General features: G+C 40.4%; 1 protein-coding gene across 1 annotated transcript in view; it reads right to left on the reverse strand.

Annotated features, from left to right (window-relative positions):
- Window positions 1-14,954, reverse strand: part of SORCS3 (sortilin related VPS10 domain containing receptor 3) — a 587,544-nt gene that overhangs the window by 40,250 nt on the left and 532,340 nt on the right. The window contains exons 15-16 of the mRNA XM_041738191.1: window positions 9,708-9,825; window positions 8,574-8,707 (exon numbers count right to left, since the gene is read on the reverse strand). Of these exons, the coding sequence (XP_041594125.1) occupies window positions 8,574-8,707; window positions 9,708-9,825 (252 nt within the window). The remainder of the gene's footprint in view (window positions 1-8,573; window positions 8,708-9,707; window positions 9,826-14,954) is intronic.

Consider the following 14,954-nt stretch of genomic DNA (forward strand, 5'->3'; position numbering starts at 1 on the left):
TCTCTGTTTCCCTACAAACAACACAAAACTGTGGTTCTTTTCCATGTTTTCATTAAAGCCTAGCTCTAATAAAATGAACTCAGGTATAATTCCCTTCTCCTTTCCTCCCATTCCAAAACTAAGAAGTAACAGACCAGTGTAGAAAGGAGGGCCCCCATATGATATGCAAATGGTGTTTCCTTACTTTCCGAGTTTCATAAGGCTCCCAGATGCATAAATGTCAGGGTAGAAAAAGAGCAATAAAGAAAGTATTATTGCTCTTGAAACCAACCAGAGGTCAGTGAGGGTGGCTTCACTTGGCAGGAGAATTCATGCTTCTAAGTTAAGCATCCAAGGATTTCCTGAAACCCACAGACCAGGAAGAACAATCTGGACATTTGAATATTGATCCTCTGAGTGTTAAGGAAACATAAAACAGCCAGGGAAGTCACTCTCTCCAGACCTACCCCTCCTTTCTTTTTCTGCTCCCACGTTCTTTGAGCCAAGATTAAATTAAGGCACAATGAAAATGGAGGCAAATTGTCTATGTGTGTGACTAGGACAGGAATGAAAGGGAGAAAGGAATACAAGTTTAATTCCACGTTTACTTATTACTCAATATGTGCACTGTCTTGGGAGAGAAGTGCAACAATCCTTGCCCTCAAGGGCTTTGAGTCTTTGGATAGAGGGATACGACATGCCTCAAATCCAACCAAAAGACAGAATAATACAGCAGGAAGCAGGACATGATAATACAGTATGAAGCGGTGCAGTTAGGAAGCACCAACTGATTGATGAGATTATATGAACTGTCCTCCCAGTGTCACCCCATCCTACCTCCTCACCATCTTCCTCTACACCGAACTCATACCTCAACAGTCCAGGCCAACTTTTCGACCCTCTTTGTTTCCACATGTGTTATTCCTGGGCTTGAAGCACTCCACCTTGTCTATGTTTGGTAGTTTGCTAAGTATCCTTCAACATGTAGGTCAGAAGAGGCGGATTCCCCAGACAACATCTTTGTGACCACAGCATGCTGGAAACACCGAAGCTACAGAGACCTCTGATGGTTTCGTTTGTCAATATAAGAGTTCAAGCAGTACTTAGGACGTTGGAGGTGTTGAATATTTACCGGGTGAATAAATACTCCAATTATGTTTAAAAGTAATCACACTGATTATCCCATCGATTGGGTCTATCTGGAGGGAGAAGTGAGCCCACAGGTGAACCTCCAGTGTGGGCCCCAGAAAGCATCCCCAGGGCTCGACAGATGCCTGAGCAAGAAAGGTGGAACTCAAGACCAGCTTTGATATGGCCATGTTTAAATAAAACTGGAAGAAAAGGAGAAAGGGACATGTCTGTCAAGCAAATGTTTTGCCGTGCCTCCTAATCAATGATTGCAGATCTCTCAGCTTGCAAGTTCACTGCGGACTCAGTGCTGTGACAGCTTGTAACTGTTCATGAGAATAGACTTAAAATTTCAGGATTTTTTTCAAGCTAATTACTGGTTGTTAAACACAGCTATTATCAAAAATTAAGTTATATAAAATTTTAATTAAATATATTTGAAAAGTAACAGAGATTCCTTGTTATTTTGCTAAATTTATTTTAATAGTAATATGTATTATGTTATATATAAAATGTTATATATTATTTTTTTATCTGTGCTCTTGAGGTTATTTTACATTTATGTACCTGTGTGGTAGAAATACTGTATAATAGTATTTCTCTATAATAATAATGTTGTGCTACTGCACATCTTTTCTCAATTTTGTATTCACTGATGTCATGTTGGTAGCTAGAAATCAGCCACACTTGGGGAATATTTATAAAAATCAGAAAATACTACTAATGAGAACTTATTTCTTTATTTGTTCCAAGAGAGCCAGTAGTTAAATATTTACCAGCACGGCACTGAATATGTTTCTAAGTATTGCTTATTGGTAGAAACATTTGGGCTACAATGTGTCTGCACTGCTTCTAGAAAATTCCCCAGTTGCTATATGAGCTAAATCTACTGAATGTCCTGCTAACCCTGAGCAATATTAGTAATCTCTGAAGGAAGAGTGCCCTCCTAAACAGCTTTGGGAGGAGAGAAATGTCTTAATGCTCTTTCCTAAATGTAACCATCTTTAGCAGTTCTGTTCAGCTCTGCTACCTGTTAGCGATGCAGTAATTAAAAAAAGTACATCAGGCATGCCATTTTGCCCCAAAGATAAAAAAGCACCTCATTAATATTTAATAACATTAACAGAAACATCACTGGCTGCCCCTAAGCTGTGGACTTCTTCATTAACTTCTGCTAAATGTATATTAAAATCTCATACTCCCTTCAGCTCTGGAGTTTGCATGATTTCAGCAAACAAGCAGTTCCAGCTGCTGTTCCAACTTTCTGGGGGAAAGGTGTTTTTCTGTTGAATTGTGACATTTGGAGAGAATGTACCAGAAAGTCTCATTTGCCTCAGGGAAGTATGCTGCCACAGCTTCTGCAAATACACAACCAGTTTCTTTCCAGAAATAAGTCACCTCTGCATCTTTGTTGATTATAAAAGGGTTTGGAACTTCTAAAAGTTTAGGGGGAAACTCGTCCATTTCCAAGAGATGTATGTCCTCCAGATCCCATTCAGGAAGAAGCCTTAGACCATCTAAAGAAGTAACAGACAAACTTCAGAAATCACAAAGCTTCTGCATATCAGAACTGGAAGGGGCGCTTGTATTCCTTGGGTCCAATCCACAGCTGACAATGGCAGATGGAGAGATAATTAAGACTCCTGACCCTTGAATCAGCATTAGTACAATCCCATGGAGCACAGACTTATTCATCATAAGGGAGGGCCCCTCTGATCCCCAGGAATGACATTCTGAGACTCTTGGAGCCAGCCCAGAGTCATGGTCTCTGCTTGCCCAGCTGCTGGGGCTGTCCTACTCTCAGACCATGCACAGCCTTATCACTACTTCACTGATCCCCTTGGTTCCTCCATTCTCCTATTTGGCAACTGAAATTCCAGGAACAGTCCTCCACAGGTGTTTCTGTCCCATTTTAGGAGATCAGGAAGACAGAAGTTTTTGGCAGGCGCAGAGTGAACACTCAACAAACCAAAGCAACCACAACAAAAACATCAACACAAACAATGGAATAATAATTAACATCAGCAGCACTTTGTTAAGGTGTAAGCCTAAATATAGGCATGGAGAAAAATGATTACACCCAAAACGTTTCAAAAATTGAATAACCCAGCAATCATCCCTCAGATATTTCTTATCAAACCCCATGCTACCTATCTGCCCTCATCCCTCTGCTAATCAACAACTCATCCCTCTACTCATCAACAGTCTCTGCTTTTTTGGAAGTGCTGCCCCTTTTCCTTGTACTTGGCAGCAAGTTTACACAGCTCAATCATTACCTTCTGCAGGAAGCCTTCCACTCTTTGCTCTGACCACTCTGGCACTTACAGGTAGGATAAGTGCCATCTGAAAGAACTTTCTGCTTTACATCTATCCTATCTACTATGGTAGTCACTAGTCACATGTGACTACCAAACACCCGGAATGTGGCTAGCGCAACTGAAGAACTGAATGTTTAATTTTATTTAATTTTAATGCAAATAACCACACGTGACTAGTGACTACTATATTAAACAGCATAAATCAGGATTATAGAATTTAGCCCCTAGTTATTGTGCTCTATATGCAGAACACTAATTGTTAGATGGATTTCAGATACACCTGCACTTATGTACGACGGCATCCCTATATCTCTTCCCTCTCTCTTCTACATTACCACATGATAAACTCACTGTGTGGATCTGGAACTATACCGCACCTGCAAGGAAAAACTAAAACACTCCAAGACTCAGGACTCTAGGGTCAGAATATTATTATTTTGAATGAGTTACTTAACCTGTTTGTGTCTCCATTTCTTCATCTATAAAATGCCTCCAATAAAAGACTCTCCTTCCAGAAGCTGGTTGAGAAGATTAAGTAAGATAATCCATCTAAAGGACTTGGTGCATCGTAGGTACTCAACAAAAGTTACTGCTGAGTGAGTGGTTGGATGAATGAGACAAAAGAATGATTAGGTTCAACCTGGTTCAACCTGGTTCTCATTGAACAAAGGTATCTGCATCTCTCAGAGGGCAAGTCCTTTCTAGGAGCCTCATATGACTTCAGAGCAGGTCTCTTATGCTCCTTTTTCCGACTACCCACTAGTCCCTGACAAACTTAATTCTCAGGGAGGATTTATTTATGGCCCTTTACCAGTGCCACAATGGAAGTGGCTCTCTAGAATCAGCATGAGGCTACTAAGTAGAAACATCATTATTTATGCAAAATTCATGCTTATTATTGACATGCACTCTGGATGGAAGGGTACATATTATTCTACAAATAAATGCTTCTGAGAGTCTAAAACCATTCCTCTTCAAACAAAGAAAAGATACAGAGTGAAAATACCCTCCCTTTGTGGATCCTGGCTATGTTTCTTAACTTTTCCACCCAAATCAAGACAGGTAATTCATCCTCCCCAGCCCCAACTCCCCCTTCCACCAATCTGATTAAAGTAGGTTACTCCCTCTCCCTGCTGTCTCTGACACTTAAAAGTTGCCTGAACCAATCAAATGAACATGACCTGATTTGGCTTAGGCAAACAACTATGTAGTATGTACATCATAATTACTTATACTAACTGAGCTGGGCTTTTCAGATTCTTTAGCTAATAAGAGTTCCTGGTAGGAAGGATTATTGAGAAGGACACAGGGCTATGAAATTGTGATGCACTGATTTCTAGCAAGAAAATTGGAGACAAGCAAACTATATTTGATGGAAAAATTATATTTTTGAACCAATACCTATGCTTGTTGAAGTTCACTTAAAAGCAAAACAATTTCAAATACTCAAGCCTATTTTCCATAAAAAACACTGTAGGAAAACAACAGAAATTTCAGAAATGAAAGGTCTCTTCCAGGGATGCCTGGGTGGCTCAGTGGTTGAGCATCTGACTTTGGCTCAGGATGTGATCCTGGAATCCCTGGGTCAAGTCCCAGATCAGGTTCTCTTCAGGGAGCCTGCTTCTCCCTCTGCCTATGTCTCTTGACTCTCTCTATCTCTGTGTCTCTCATGAATAAATAAAATCTTAAAAAAAAAAAAAAAAGAAATGGTCTCTTCCATATGTAAAAGTAGTGCATTTTGGGAATGACTTTTAATGTTAGAATAACTAAACTTGGGGAACTGTTTCTTCTGAAACATCAAGTGAATCTAATAGCAAAGGCTTATTTGATTTCTTAAGAAATAGCATGATATAGTGGAGAGAATACAGGATTTAGCCAGACTTGCACTTGAACTCCAGATTTCTCTCCATTATGTGATCTTGGTCAAGTAACTCCCATTCCAGATGTTCATTTTCTTCTCATCAAAATGCCATAGTACCAGTAATGATATCACAGAATGTTGGATCCAGGTGGTACCTCTACCAGTGCAAGTGTGAGAACCAAAGAATACCTTGCAAGGCTTCTTATTTTTCCCTGCTTTACTCACAGATGCATTCTGATAGCAGTTCCCAAAGAAGGGTTCAGAAATATTTTAAGCAGTGCCACCAACGATGAATGAATGGATAACACCCAAAGGTATGACTTTCTAGATAGGACTCATTTGGCTGCATAAGCTCTGGTTTACTTGCTAAAAACACCACGGGGACCACTTAACTCTGGGGCACAAGATTAACAACAGCTACCATATGGATGCCTACACCAATCTGATGAACACCTTACCTACATTAATGATTAGATTGATTCACTTATTCCTCTCTAGCAACGAATGAGATAAATGTTATATATTTGTATTTTATAAATACAATTGTATTACAATATTGTAATTGTATTACAATTACAATACATTTCATATTACAAATACAATAGGATTTCACTGAGAAGGTGAAATCAGAGAGATTAAGAAAATTTGCCAAGGTCACAAACTATGAATATCAGAGCTGTAAATTTTTCCAGCCTAGTAAACGTTAATGGAATTACTAAAAGAAAAATATCTATGTTACAATTTTTCATTCCGTATTATGAGGTTTCCCAACAGTGGGTGAGGGTCTATTATGCTCAGAGAGACACAGCAGAAAATGTAGCACGGCATGCACACACAGTGTGCCTCCAAGGAGTCAGTCTGCAGAGAGGGACACAAGGAACACTGGAATTCATATTCTGAATATTCAAGCTGACATCAATATGTCACGCATCATCACTCTCAGGCGCCTACTGCATATATTGCTATGACAATTTCGCTGGATTGTGGTTAATAATTGAAAATTAGTCTTCTTGAGTGTAAAAATATCCTGTTTCCACAGGGTCAGAAGTGCCACAGAGAGGACGCTGACATTCAAATTAAATTCCATTTAGCATATCCCATTTGAATGACTCTCACTGAGGTCAAGCTTCCAGAAGAAGCAGGAGTTCAGGGACGAAGAGTAGGTAGGGAGCAGCCACAGTCATCTACCTGGCTTGCAGTTACAGGTTATAGTCCTGATAGAAAGTGAGGAACCAAAGATGACTTCCAGCACAAAGCAAGCTTCAGAAACAGGTTGGACAAGGTTACTTGGCAGGGGCAGCTGTTCTGCACCCATTTGGATTTACTTCTGTTATTCAACAACAGAAAAGCCCAAATGCAACTCTATCACTGCCCTGCCATATTTATAGGCTGACGCCTGAGCACTCAGCTTTGTCTTTTAACCTGGAATGGGTTATAAAAATATTTAAATTAAACTTCAACTTTTGAGCGTGATGCAGAGAAGGAATTCATCCAGCTGGGATCAGAGTGGGATCATCACCATTGGGATCACCCATGCACAGATTTGGGACATTTTTTTGACACTTCTAAAAGGAACAACATTTAGGAACACAGTGCAACTATTTAATTTACCATGGCCAAGGCAATAAAGCAAGTCTGACGTTTCTGGCCTCATGGCACTTGCATTCTGTTGGGGTAAGATGGCAGTAATACGGCAATCAGAAAACATGGTCACTCCATATGGTGACACCATATGAAGACCATGAAATAGGGTGAGAGTCAGAGTGTCCGGGTGGAGGTGAGATTAGGTGGTTTCAGAAAGCATTTCTGAGAAGCTAATATTTTTGCTGACATAGGAGTAATCTAGGGGTGCCAGGCAGGCTGAGATTTGGAAGAAAGCCTTAAACTTGCTATTGTTTCTGCTAGGAATAGGCCTGGGTTGATTAAGGTATAGAAAGAAGATGGCAGTGTGGCTGCAAAATGGTGAATGAGGGGAGCATAGTAATAAATAAGGCACAATGGTAGCAGGCCAAATCATCTAGAGTGGAACAAGCCAAGGGAGGAAGATGACATGATATTTTAAGAGAGAGAAGGAACCACTGGAGAGTTTTGAGTGTAGAATGATAATATCTGATTTGGGTATGTATAGTCTAATTTTCATTGCTGTGAGGAGAAGTTTTAGGCAACAAGGGTGGAAGTAGAGAGACATAGTAGACTGTAGGAGTGTCTGGGTTGTGGGAGAAATGGGCAGAGGTGCTTTGGATTAGAATGTATTCTGGAGGGGCACCTGGGTGGCTCAATCAATTAAGTGTCTGACTCTTGGTTTTGGCTCAGTTCATGATCTCAGGATTGTGGAATCAAGACCTGCTTTGGGCTCCATGCTCAGCAGGGGTCTGCTGGAGATTCTCTCTCCCTTTTTGTCTCCCTCTACTCCTCCTGACCCTGGTCACACTCTCTTTCTCCCTCTTTCTCTCCGATCAATCAATCAATCAATCAATCAATCTTTAGAATAAATAAATAAGTAAAATAATGTGTTCTGGAGGTAAAGACTTAAAAGGGCTTGTGGATGGCCTGGACCTTAGGGTAAGGGAAAGGGAAAAATCAAGCTCTCCTGGGATTTTGACTTAAGCAACTGTGTACTTTACTGAGTTTGGAAAAACCAGTCCAAAAAATAGCTGAAAAACTGCTCCTATTAGTAAGGTTCACAAGAATTCCCCCTTGGCCACCCTGAGTCCAAAATCCCTATCTGCAATTCCAGGGGAGATGGTAGCTGAGTTTGTAAATGGACACACATGTCTCCATCCTAGAAGTCAGTGAGGTCCAAGCTGGAGGTAAATATTTGGAAATTTGTGAATCATCGGTTAAGAGGTGAGATTTAAAGTTGTTCTTTGTGGTTGTTATTAGAGGGAGAAAAAGGTGATGAAAAGAGAGAGTTCACATGGAAAATCAGCATTTGAACAAATGTCTGGAGGTAGCTGTCCAGTCAGAAGCTCTCCAAGCTCCGTCAGTGCCCCACCCAACCTCTCTGATACTTTCTCAGAGATGCTAACTTAAAATGAGAAGAAGTTTCCTTGGACACACTTCCCTAATAGAACAGTGAGTTTCTATGTGAAAATGTCTCCTCCTGTTCTACTTCCAGGGGTACAGACTTCCGTCTGGCCCAGGGACTAGAGCCCTCAGGCCCATAGGCCAGTAAACACACCTCCCATCTGTGGGTCATGACTTCCTTCCTTATCTCCATCTTCATTCCCATCCCCTAACAGGTAAATGTCTGGCTGAAATTGACAATGAGATGCCAAGGGACTCACCATTCAAAGTCCCAGTCGGCACAGACACATGGTTCTGAGACCACTGTCCCTGAGGAGTCTCGGCCCAGGGCACACTGAGCTCCTGGCTTGCGTTTCTTGAATATTTTCCTTTCTCCCATGACGCAGGGCTCCCCCTTAGAAAGAAAGTCCACAGTGAGAGAGGCAGAAAAACACAAAGGAGGTGAAATAAACCGGATTCTCTATAAGAAATATTAGTCTTTTCATTCTCTTTTGGTCACTGTATGTAGCAATCTCCTTCCCAGCAACCATTCAGGAAGTCTCAAGGGAAAAAGAGCCTCCCACATAAAAGGAACATCACAGAGCTATCCTATCTTGACCCTCCACCTAACCAGGCCAATGATGCCTACTTCATCTTGTTTCTTTCCTACTTTCAGAGAAAATGCAAAGATTCTAAGTCATCCTCAGAGATCTCCAGATTGCCCAAATGATCTCAGTATAAGCTCTAGTGGAAAAGAACTCATTTCTGGCAGAATTTTCACACCATCTTCAGAGTAAAACTGAAGCTAGCCCAAAAAATTCCCTTCTCTGATAAACAACCACATCAAAGTCCTTATTCCCAATCAAAGACAAAAAGAAGAGGAGAAGTTGGTACAAATTACATGAATCCAATGGTTCTGAGAATGCATAAGTCTGGCTATGTTGCATAGCAACAAATATCTGCCATTTCTAGAGCCACTCACTCTCATTGTTCCCCTTTACCTTTAGTCCTGTTCCCAGTGATCTTGGGGCTCTTACTGCAGGGTGGCCTAACAAATGTTCTCACCCTCCCCACTGGAAGGTGAGATGATAGACCATACATAAGTCTCCTGGCTGTCTGAGCTTACTTCTCCCCAGGAAGAGCTAAGCCCCAGCTTATCATTGTCACCTCAGCCCTAGGCTACTTGGTGACCTCAATGGGTAGATTGGGATCCCAGGGTGCACGAGGGGCCCTAAAATATCATCTGTTCATGCTGGGCCTGGATGTGTAGACTCCAACCTTTCTTCTCAAATCCACTATCATCTTCAGATGGCTCACTACCTTCTTCCTCCAAATAGGAAGGCCCAGAGATGACCAAAAAATCTTGTCATAGTTCCTCTTCCAAAAAGCCAGTATGCCCCTAATCTGTGGTGTACCTGATTGAGCAGGTGCCAGGTCTGATAGTCCTCCTTGGTGCAGCGCCGACTGAAGATAGATTTGTAGTCCACTTTCACCAACTGCCATTCGGAACGGAGGCTGAAGTGGCCAAAAACTCTAAGTGTTCAGGGGAGGCATGGGAGACACAAGCAGAGAGAGCCCCCTAGTCAATCACTCATGTGCAAGTACTGGAGAGAGAGAGGACTGAATTGCCACCTGGACTCAACAGGTTCTTTCAAAATGAGGTCTCTGAAGGTCAGCTAGGACAAAGCCCACCATTTATATAACTCTAGCCAACTGACATTCAGTATTCACAGTGAGTTTGAAATGAACTATTTTTTAATTGCAAAAGTAATATAGGTGCTTTATAGGAAGCACTGAAAACATAGAAAGATATATCACCCAATAGTTCAAAATATTCCACCCAGATAAAACTTATTGTGTGTATTTTGACATGTAGCCTTCTTGTTTCTCCTTAATGCAAGCACAACTATCTTATCTACTGATGTCTATTGACAGGGACTCAGTTTTTTCACCTATAAAGTAACTTGTATGTGTGTATGTTGGAAGGGGGTGGATTAGCTCATCTAGAGTATGGCTGCCAGTTCCAAAATTCTGACAAAATCTAAGTGTGTTTTAGTTGAAATCTCATTGCTTAATTCACAGGATTACCACTCTCCTTCCCTTTTCCTTGAAAAAAATTACAGTAGCCTCATAAAAGGAACTCATATTTATGTAAAGTAAAGAAGCACACCATCTGTGTGACTTAGATAATCAATACTGACCTTTCCAAAGCCCAGAAGTTGATGGCCCTATAAATATGAATGATCAGTCATTTCTAGAAAAATAGAAAAAAGGACTAATCATCCATACTCCACTTGGGTGGCATGTCTTAAAATTACAATGCAAGGCATCTATCATAGTGCTGTAAATCGGAGACCAGTCACTCTGGGAACCTACACCAACTGAAGTCTTTCAAGGCATTGGATGGCTTCCATGTGGGCAAGACTTAATCAAGCTCCCGGCCTTGGATTCTCCTCTCCTCACAGTCAGATGTTCCTATGGTGAAACCTAAGAGACCAACTCTCCTCAAGGGACAGTCCCTTCTGCACTCTGAAGGATGAGGACACTTTGGGAGGGGTGAGAGCAGACTCAAATTATGAAGTGGACAAAGAAATAGGATCATCTTGTAGATTGTACAACTTATATTACACCTTGGGAAATGTCCTATTGGTTTAAAAGTTAAATACAACTCTTCAGAGTCTTGTCTAAAAGAAGATTAAACAGACTTTGAGGTGAATAAGTCATGAGGATAAAAGGCACAGCATAGGGAATACAGCCGATAATACCATAATCGTGTTGTATGGTGACAGATGGTAACTGCACTTGTAGTGAACCTAGCATAATGTATGAAGATGCAGATCACTATGCTGTACACCGGAAACTAATGGAAACTGTTTGCCAACTATATTAAAAGAACAAAACCAAAAACGTATTGTCTTTATAAAATTCTTAGCTCAGAACTGAGTAGCAGAAGCCATGGGGCTAGATATCTTGGGTTGTGTGGCCAATACTGTATGGAGCAGAGTGAATGTAAGCACCTCACCCCTGGGTTCTCTCTGTTCTCCATTATTCTTTCTCTATTCAGTGGTCTCCAAATCCAATACATTCATGCCAGGTCACTGAGGTACTTCCACCTTTTTGTCTTAATTCATTTCATGGAGGGGTTAGAAAGCAGTCCCTTTCAAATCTCTAACAAAGCAGTTATATCTTAAAAACTTCTACTTCTTTGAAGAGAAAGTTATATTGAAAGATCACAGGAAGAAACAAACAAACAAACAAACCTACAAACAAACAGTGGGAGGAGACTTTGATGAATGTCTTCTGTCTTTATCCATCCCATCTAAATCCTCTCATGTTCAAATGCCATCTCCTCTAGTAAGTCTTCCCTGATTGGAATACTCTGAGTAGAAGAATATTAGTGATGCCAAACCAAACACTTCTACCTATTCCAAATAGTTTACAGTTAAATTTCATGGATCACAAAATACATCATGTCTGATTAATCCCATTCTTTTCTATGAAAGGGTTACCAGGCAGACAGAAGGAGGAAATAGGAGGCACATGATTTACTTGCATATCAGCAAGGCATCTGACAGTGTTTGCCATATTAGTCTTGAAGAAAAGATGAAAAAATATGAGCCAGGTGCCAGTAAAATTATGTGACTGAACAGCACCTAATTAAAGCATTAAAATCAGCCAGGAGGGAGGCCACGAGTAGTCAGCTACAAGGTTCTGCTGTCTGCTCTTTCCTGTTCATCATTTTTATTAATGACTTGAAGACATGAAAATAATGGTCATCATTGGAAATCACATTTTCTGATGACACAAAGCTGGAAGAAATAGTCAATATGCTTGATGGCAGAATTAGGACCCAAATGGTCTTGACAGACTGAGGGGAAAGATAGAATCTAATAACATGTGGAGTAACAGAGAGATGTCAAGTCCTCCCCTGGCCACTATGGAAGTATTGAATAAAGGAAATAATGCATCTCAGGTTAAATAATAGTAATAGTAATAGTAATAATAATAATAATAATAATAATGTGGTAGCTTAAGACTTTTCATACACAATGTAATTAATATAAGTATTTCAGAGAAACTGAAAATATTTAAAATGATCTTATGCATTAATCAATGCATTTTGCAGACTACCTAGAATGAAAGAGGCAATATCCAGGTCGATTTTACATTAACTAGGTCACAAAGAAAAACTGCAGTTAGCTTTGGATGTCACCATTCAAGGATACAGACTATCTCAATCTAGGGTACACATATGTGTTTTGGTAAGAATTTGAATCTCCTGAAATTTTAAGTAAAAATATGGATTGATTGGCCCATATAAACTTATTATGAGGAAATTATATATATTTTATCAGATTTTCAAAAGGGGTTAACAGTTCCCAAAGCCAAAGGACCACTGAAAAAGAGAGTAATAAGATGATGTCCTGGATTGAATAGTGGCTCCTCCAAGGGTCATGAGCACGTTCTGTTCCCAATTACCTGTCAATGTGATTTTATCTGGACCTTTGCAGGCATAAATAAGTTAAGGATCTTGAGATGAAATAATCCTGGATTATCAAGGTGGGCCCTAAGGACAAGCATCCTTGTAAGAGCTACAAAGAAGTGAGACACACAGAGAGGAGGAGGTTATGTGAAGAAGCACAGACTGGAGTTACATGGCAACAAGCCAAGAAACATCTGGAGCCCCCAGATGATGGAACATGCATAGAGGAAGGAACTTTTCCCTGGTGCACTAGAAGCAGTGCTGCTATACTGCCACTTTGATCTTAGACTCTGGCCTTCAGAACTGTTAGGAAATTAATTTCTAGTTGTTTAACCACCTAATTTGTGGTGATTTGTTACAGCAGCCATAGGAAGTTAATACAGATGATGATATGATTCAAAAGCACTTTTCATCTATCTATCCAAGAAATGGTATAAGAACACTGGCTGGATAACTGGGAGATGATTTAGGAAGGTGCAAGGGCGGGGACCAACAAGTGGGCACTCTGGGGAGATCTCCTGAGTATAAGAAAACTAACAAAATAGAAAAGCGTGAAAATTTACAAAAAGTGAGAAAACTTTCAAATGAACAAACCTCCCCACAGAGAAAAGGAATGCTCAAGACTTAGTAAACACAGTGTCTCAAGCTCAGGCTTACACATTTCTCAGGGCTGCTGCTGAGGAGGATGAGTGCATCCTTCAAGGGCCCAGCCTAGCTGACCCAGACTCTCTAAGGATGTTCCATGATGTTGGTCTTCTCAACTGTCTGGGTTATCTGTTTCTAGGCTCAGAGAGCTCATTTCAGAACTGCACATAAAAATAGATGCCCAGTCATGACTTGCGGACTAACCCAGCCTCTTCTTTTCTGCAATCTTGCCAGGCACGTTCTTTTGTCTAGATTTCTTTGGCTTCTATCCCAGATGTCCTTACACTGTGATTCCCAGGTCTTTCCCCAAATTGTAAATTGATACGCTAATATTTTTACTTGGGAGTGAGATAGTCTGCTCTCCCATGTGATCACTTTTATATGCCAGATGCAAGATTTTAAACACTGAATGTCAGGATTATGAGCTTTGCTCATTTTCTCATTGGACCCCAACTAAGATTGGGGAACCCAAATAAAGCCCCTTAGCAACTTTCAGACATTAATGCATTCCCCATCTCTGTACCCTTTATCAGTTCTGGGAAGAAAAATGTTCATTGTGGACCGTCTCCTGTGGGGCATAAGCAATTGATACACAGTCTCTCTTTTGCATGTAGCTGGCTTCCCTAATTCTGCTCAATATTGCATTCATTCACAGATCTTCTGATTAGAGCCCATTGAAGCAAGGGAACGACAGAAACACAGCAAACTTAGCAGGAAATAAAGTAAGGACTAATTTAAATTCAAGCATTTCTTATCCCTTTGCATAACTACCCTTAGAACAGATGTTAACATTCACAACAAGATTTGTGAAAGTGAGAACCCAGCAGAGAAACCAGGGTGACCATCGTGAGAAACTATGTCTATCACTTTGGGGAGATAAGCACCTACAAGGCAGATTAGGGATAAACCCCAGATCACTTCTAACTAATAATAAAAAAGTAATAATTTCCCAAATACAAGTTTCTTATCCATTGGAAATGTTCCTCTAAAGTTACAAAGCTCATCACCAATAAAGCAAGCTCATTCCACTTGTGGCATGTTTTGGGGGAACAATATGGCTTAAATGTCAATTTAATATAAAACCCAAGAGAGGGAGGGTGAAGGAACCAAAAGCATGGAATATATAAAAGGATAATGTGATTCTGAAATCAGGTGCTACTTCTTTTAGAGTCATCTGTAACTGTTTCAGCAATACGAGCTCTTTCTTATAAGCTCAAATTGTCCTATTATCTCTCTACCACAGATTCTCCACTATCTGCATCAGAATCACCTAGAGGGCTTGTTAAATATAGATGGTTTCATACCACACTTGTATGTTTTGAGTGCCTGATTGTTTACATTTCTAAAAACTCCTTAGGTGATGCTGATGCTGGTCTTAAGACCATCCTTTAAGAAACATACCTCTAGACCACTTATCTAGAATTTAATTCTCCTATCTCTGGTCAATTTTGTGTCAACCAATTAGGAAGTTTCTTAATCAAAGCTGGGAATGCTCCTTGTACTTCCTATGCCATATGGCCTTTCAATGGTAGAT

This window comes from Vulpes lagopus, chromosome 2 (assembly GCF_018345385.1).
Source record: "Vulpes lagopus strain Blue_001 chromosome 2, ASM1834538v1, whole genome shotgun sequence".
NCBI classification, from domain to species: Eukaryota; Metazoa; Chordata; class Mammalia; order Carnivora; family Canidae; genus Vulpes; species Vulpes lagopus.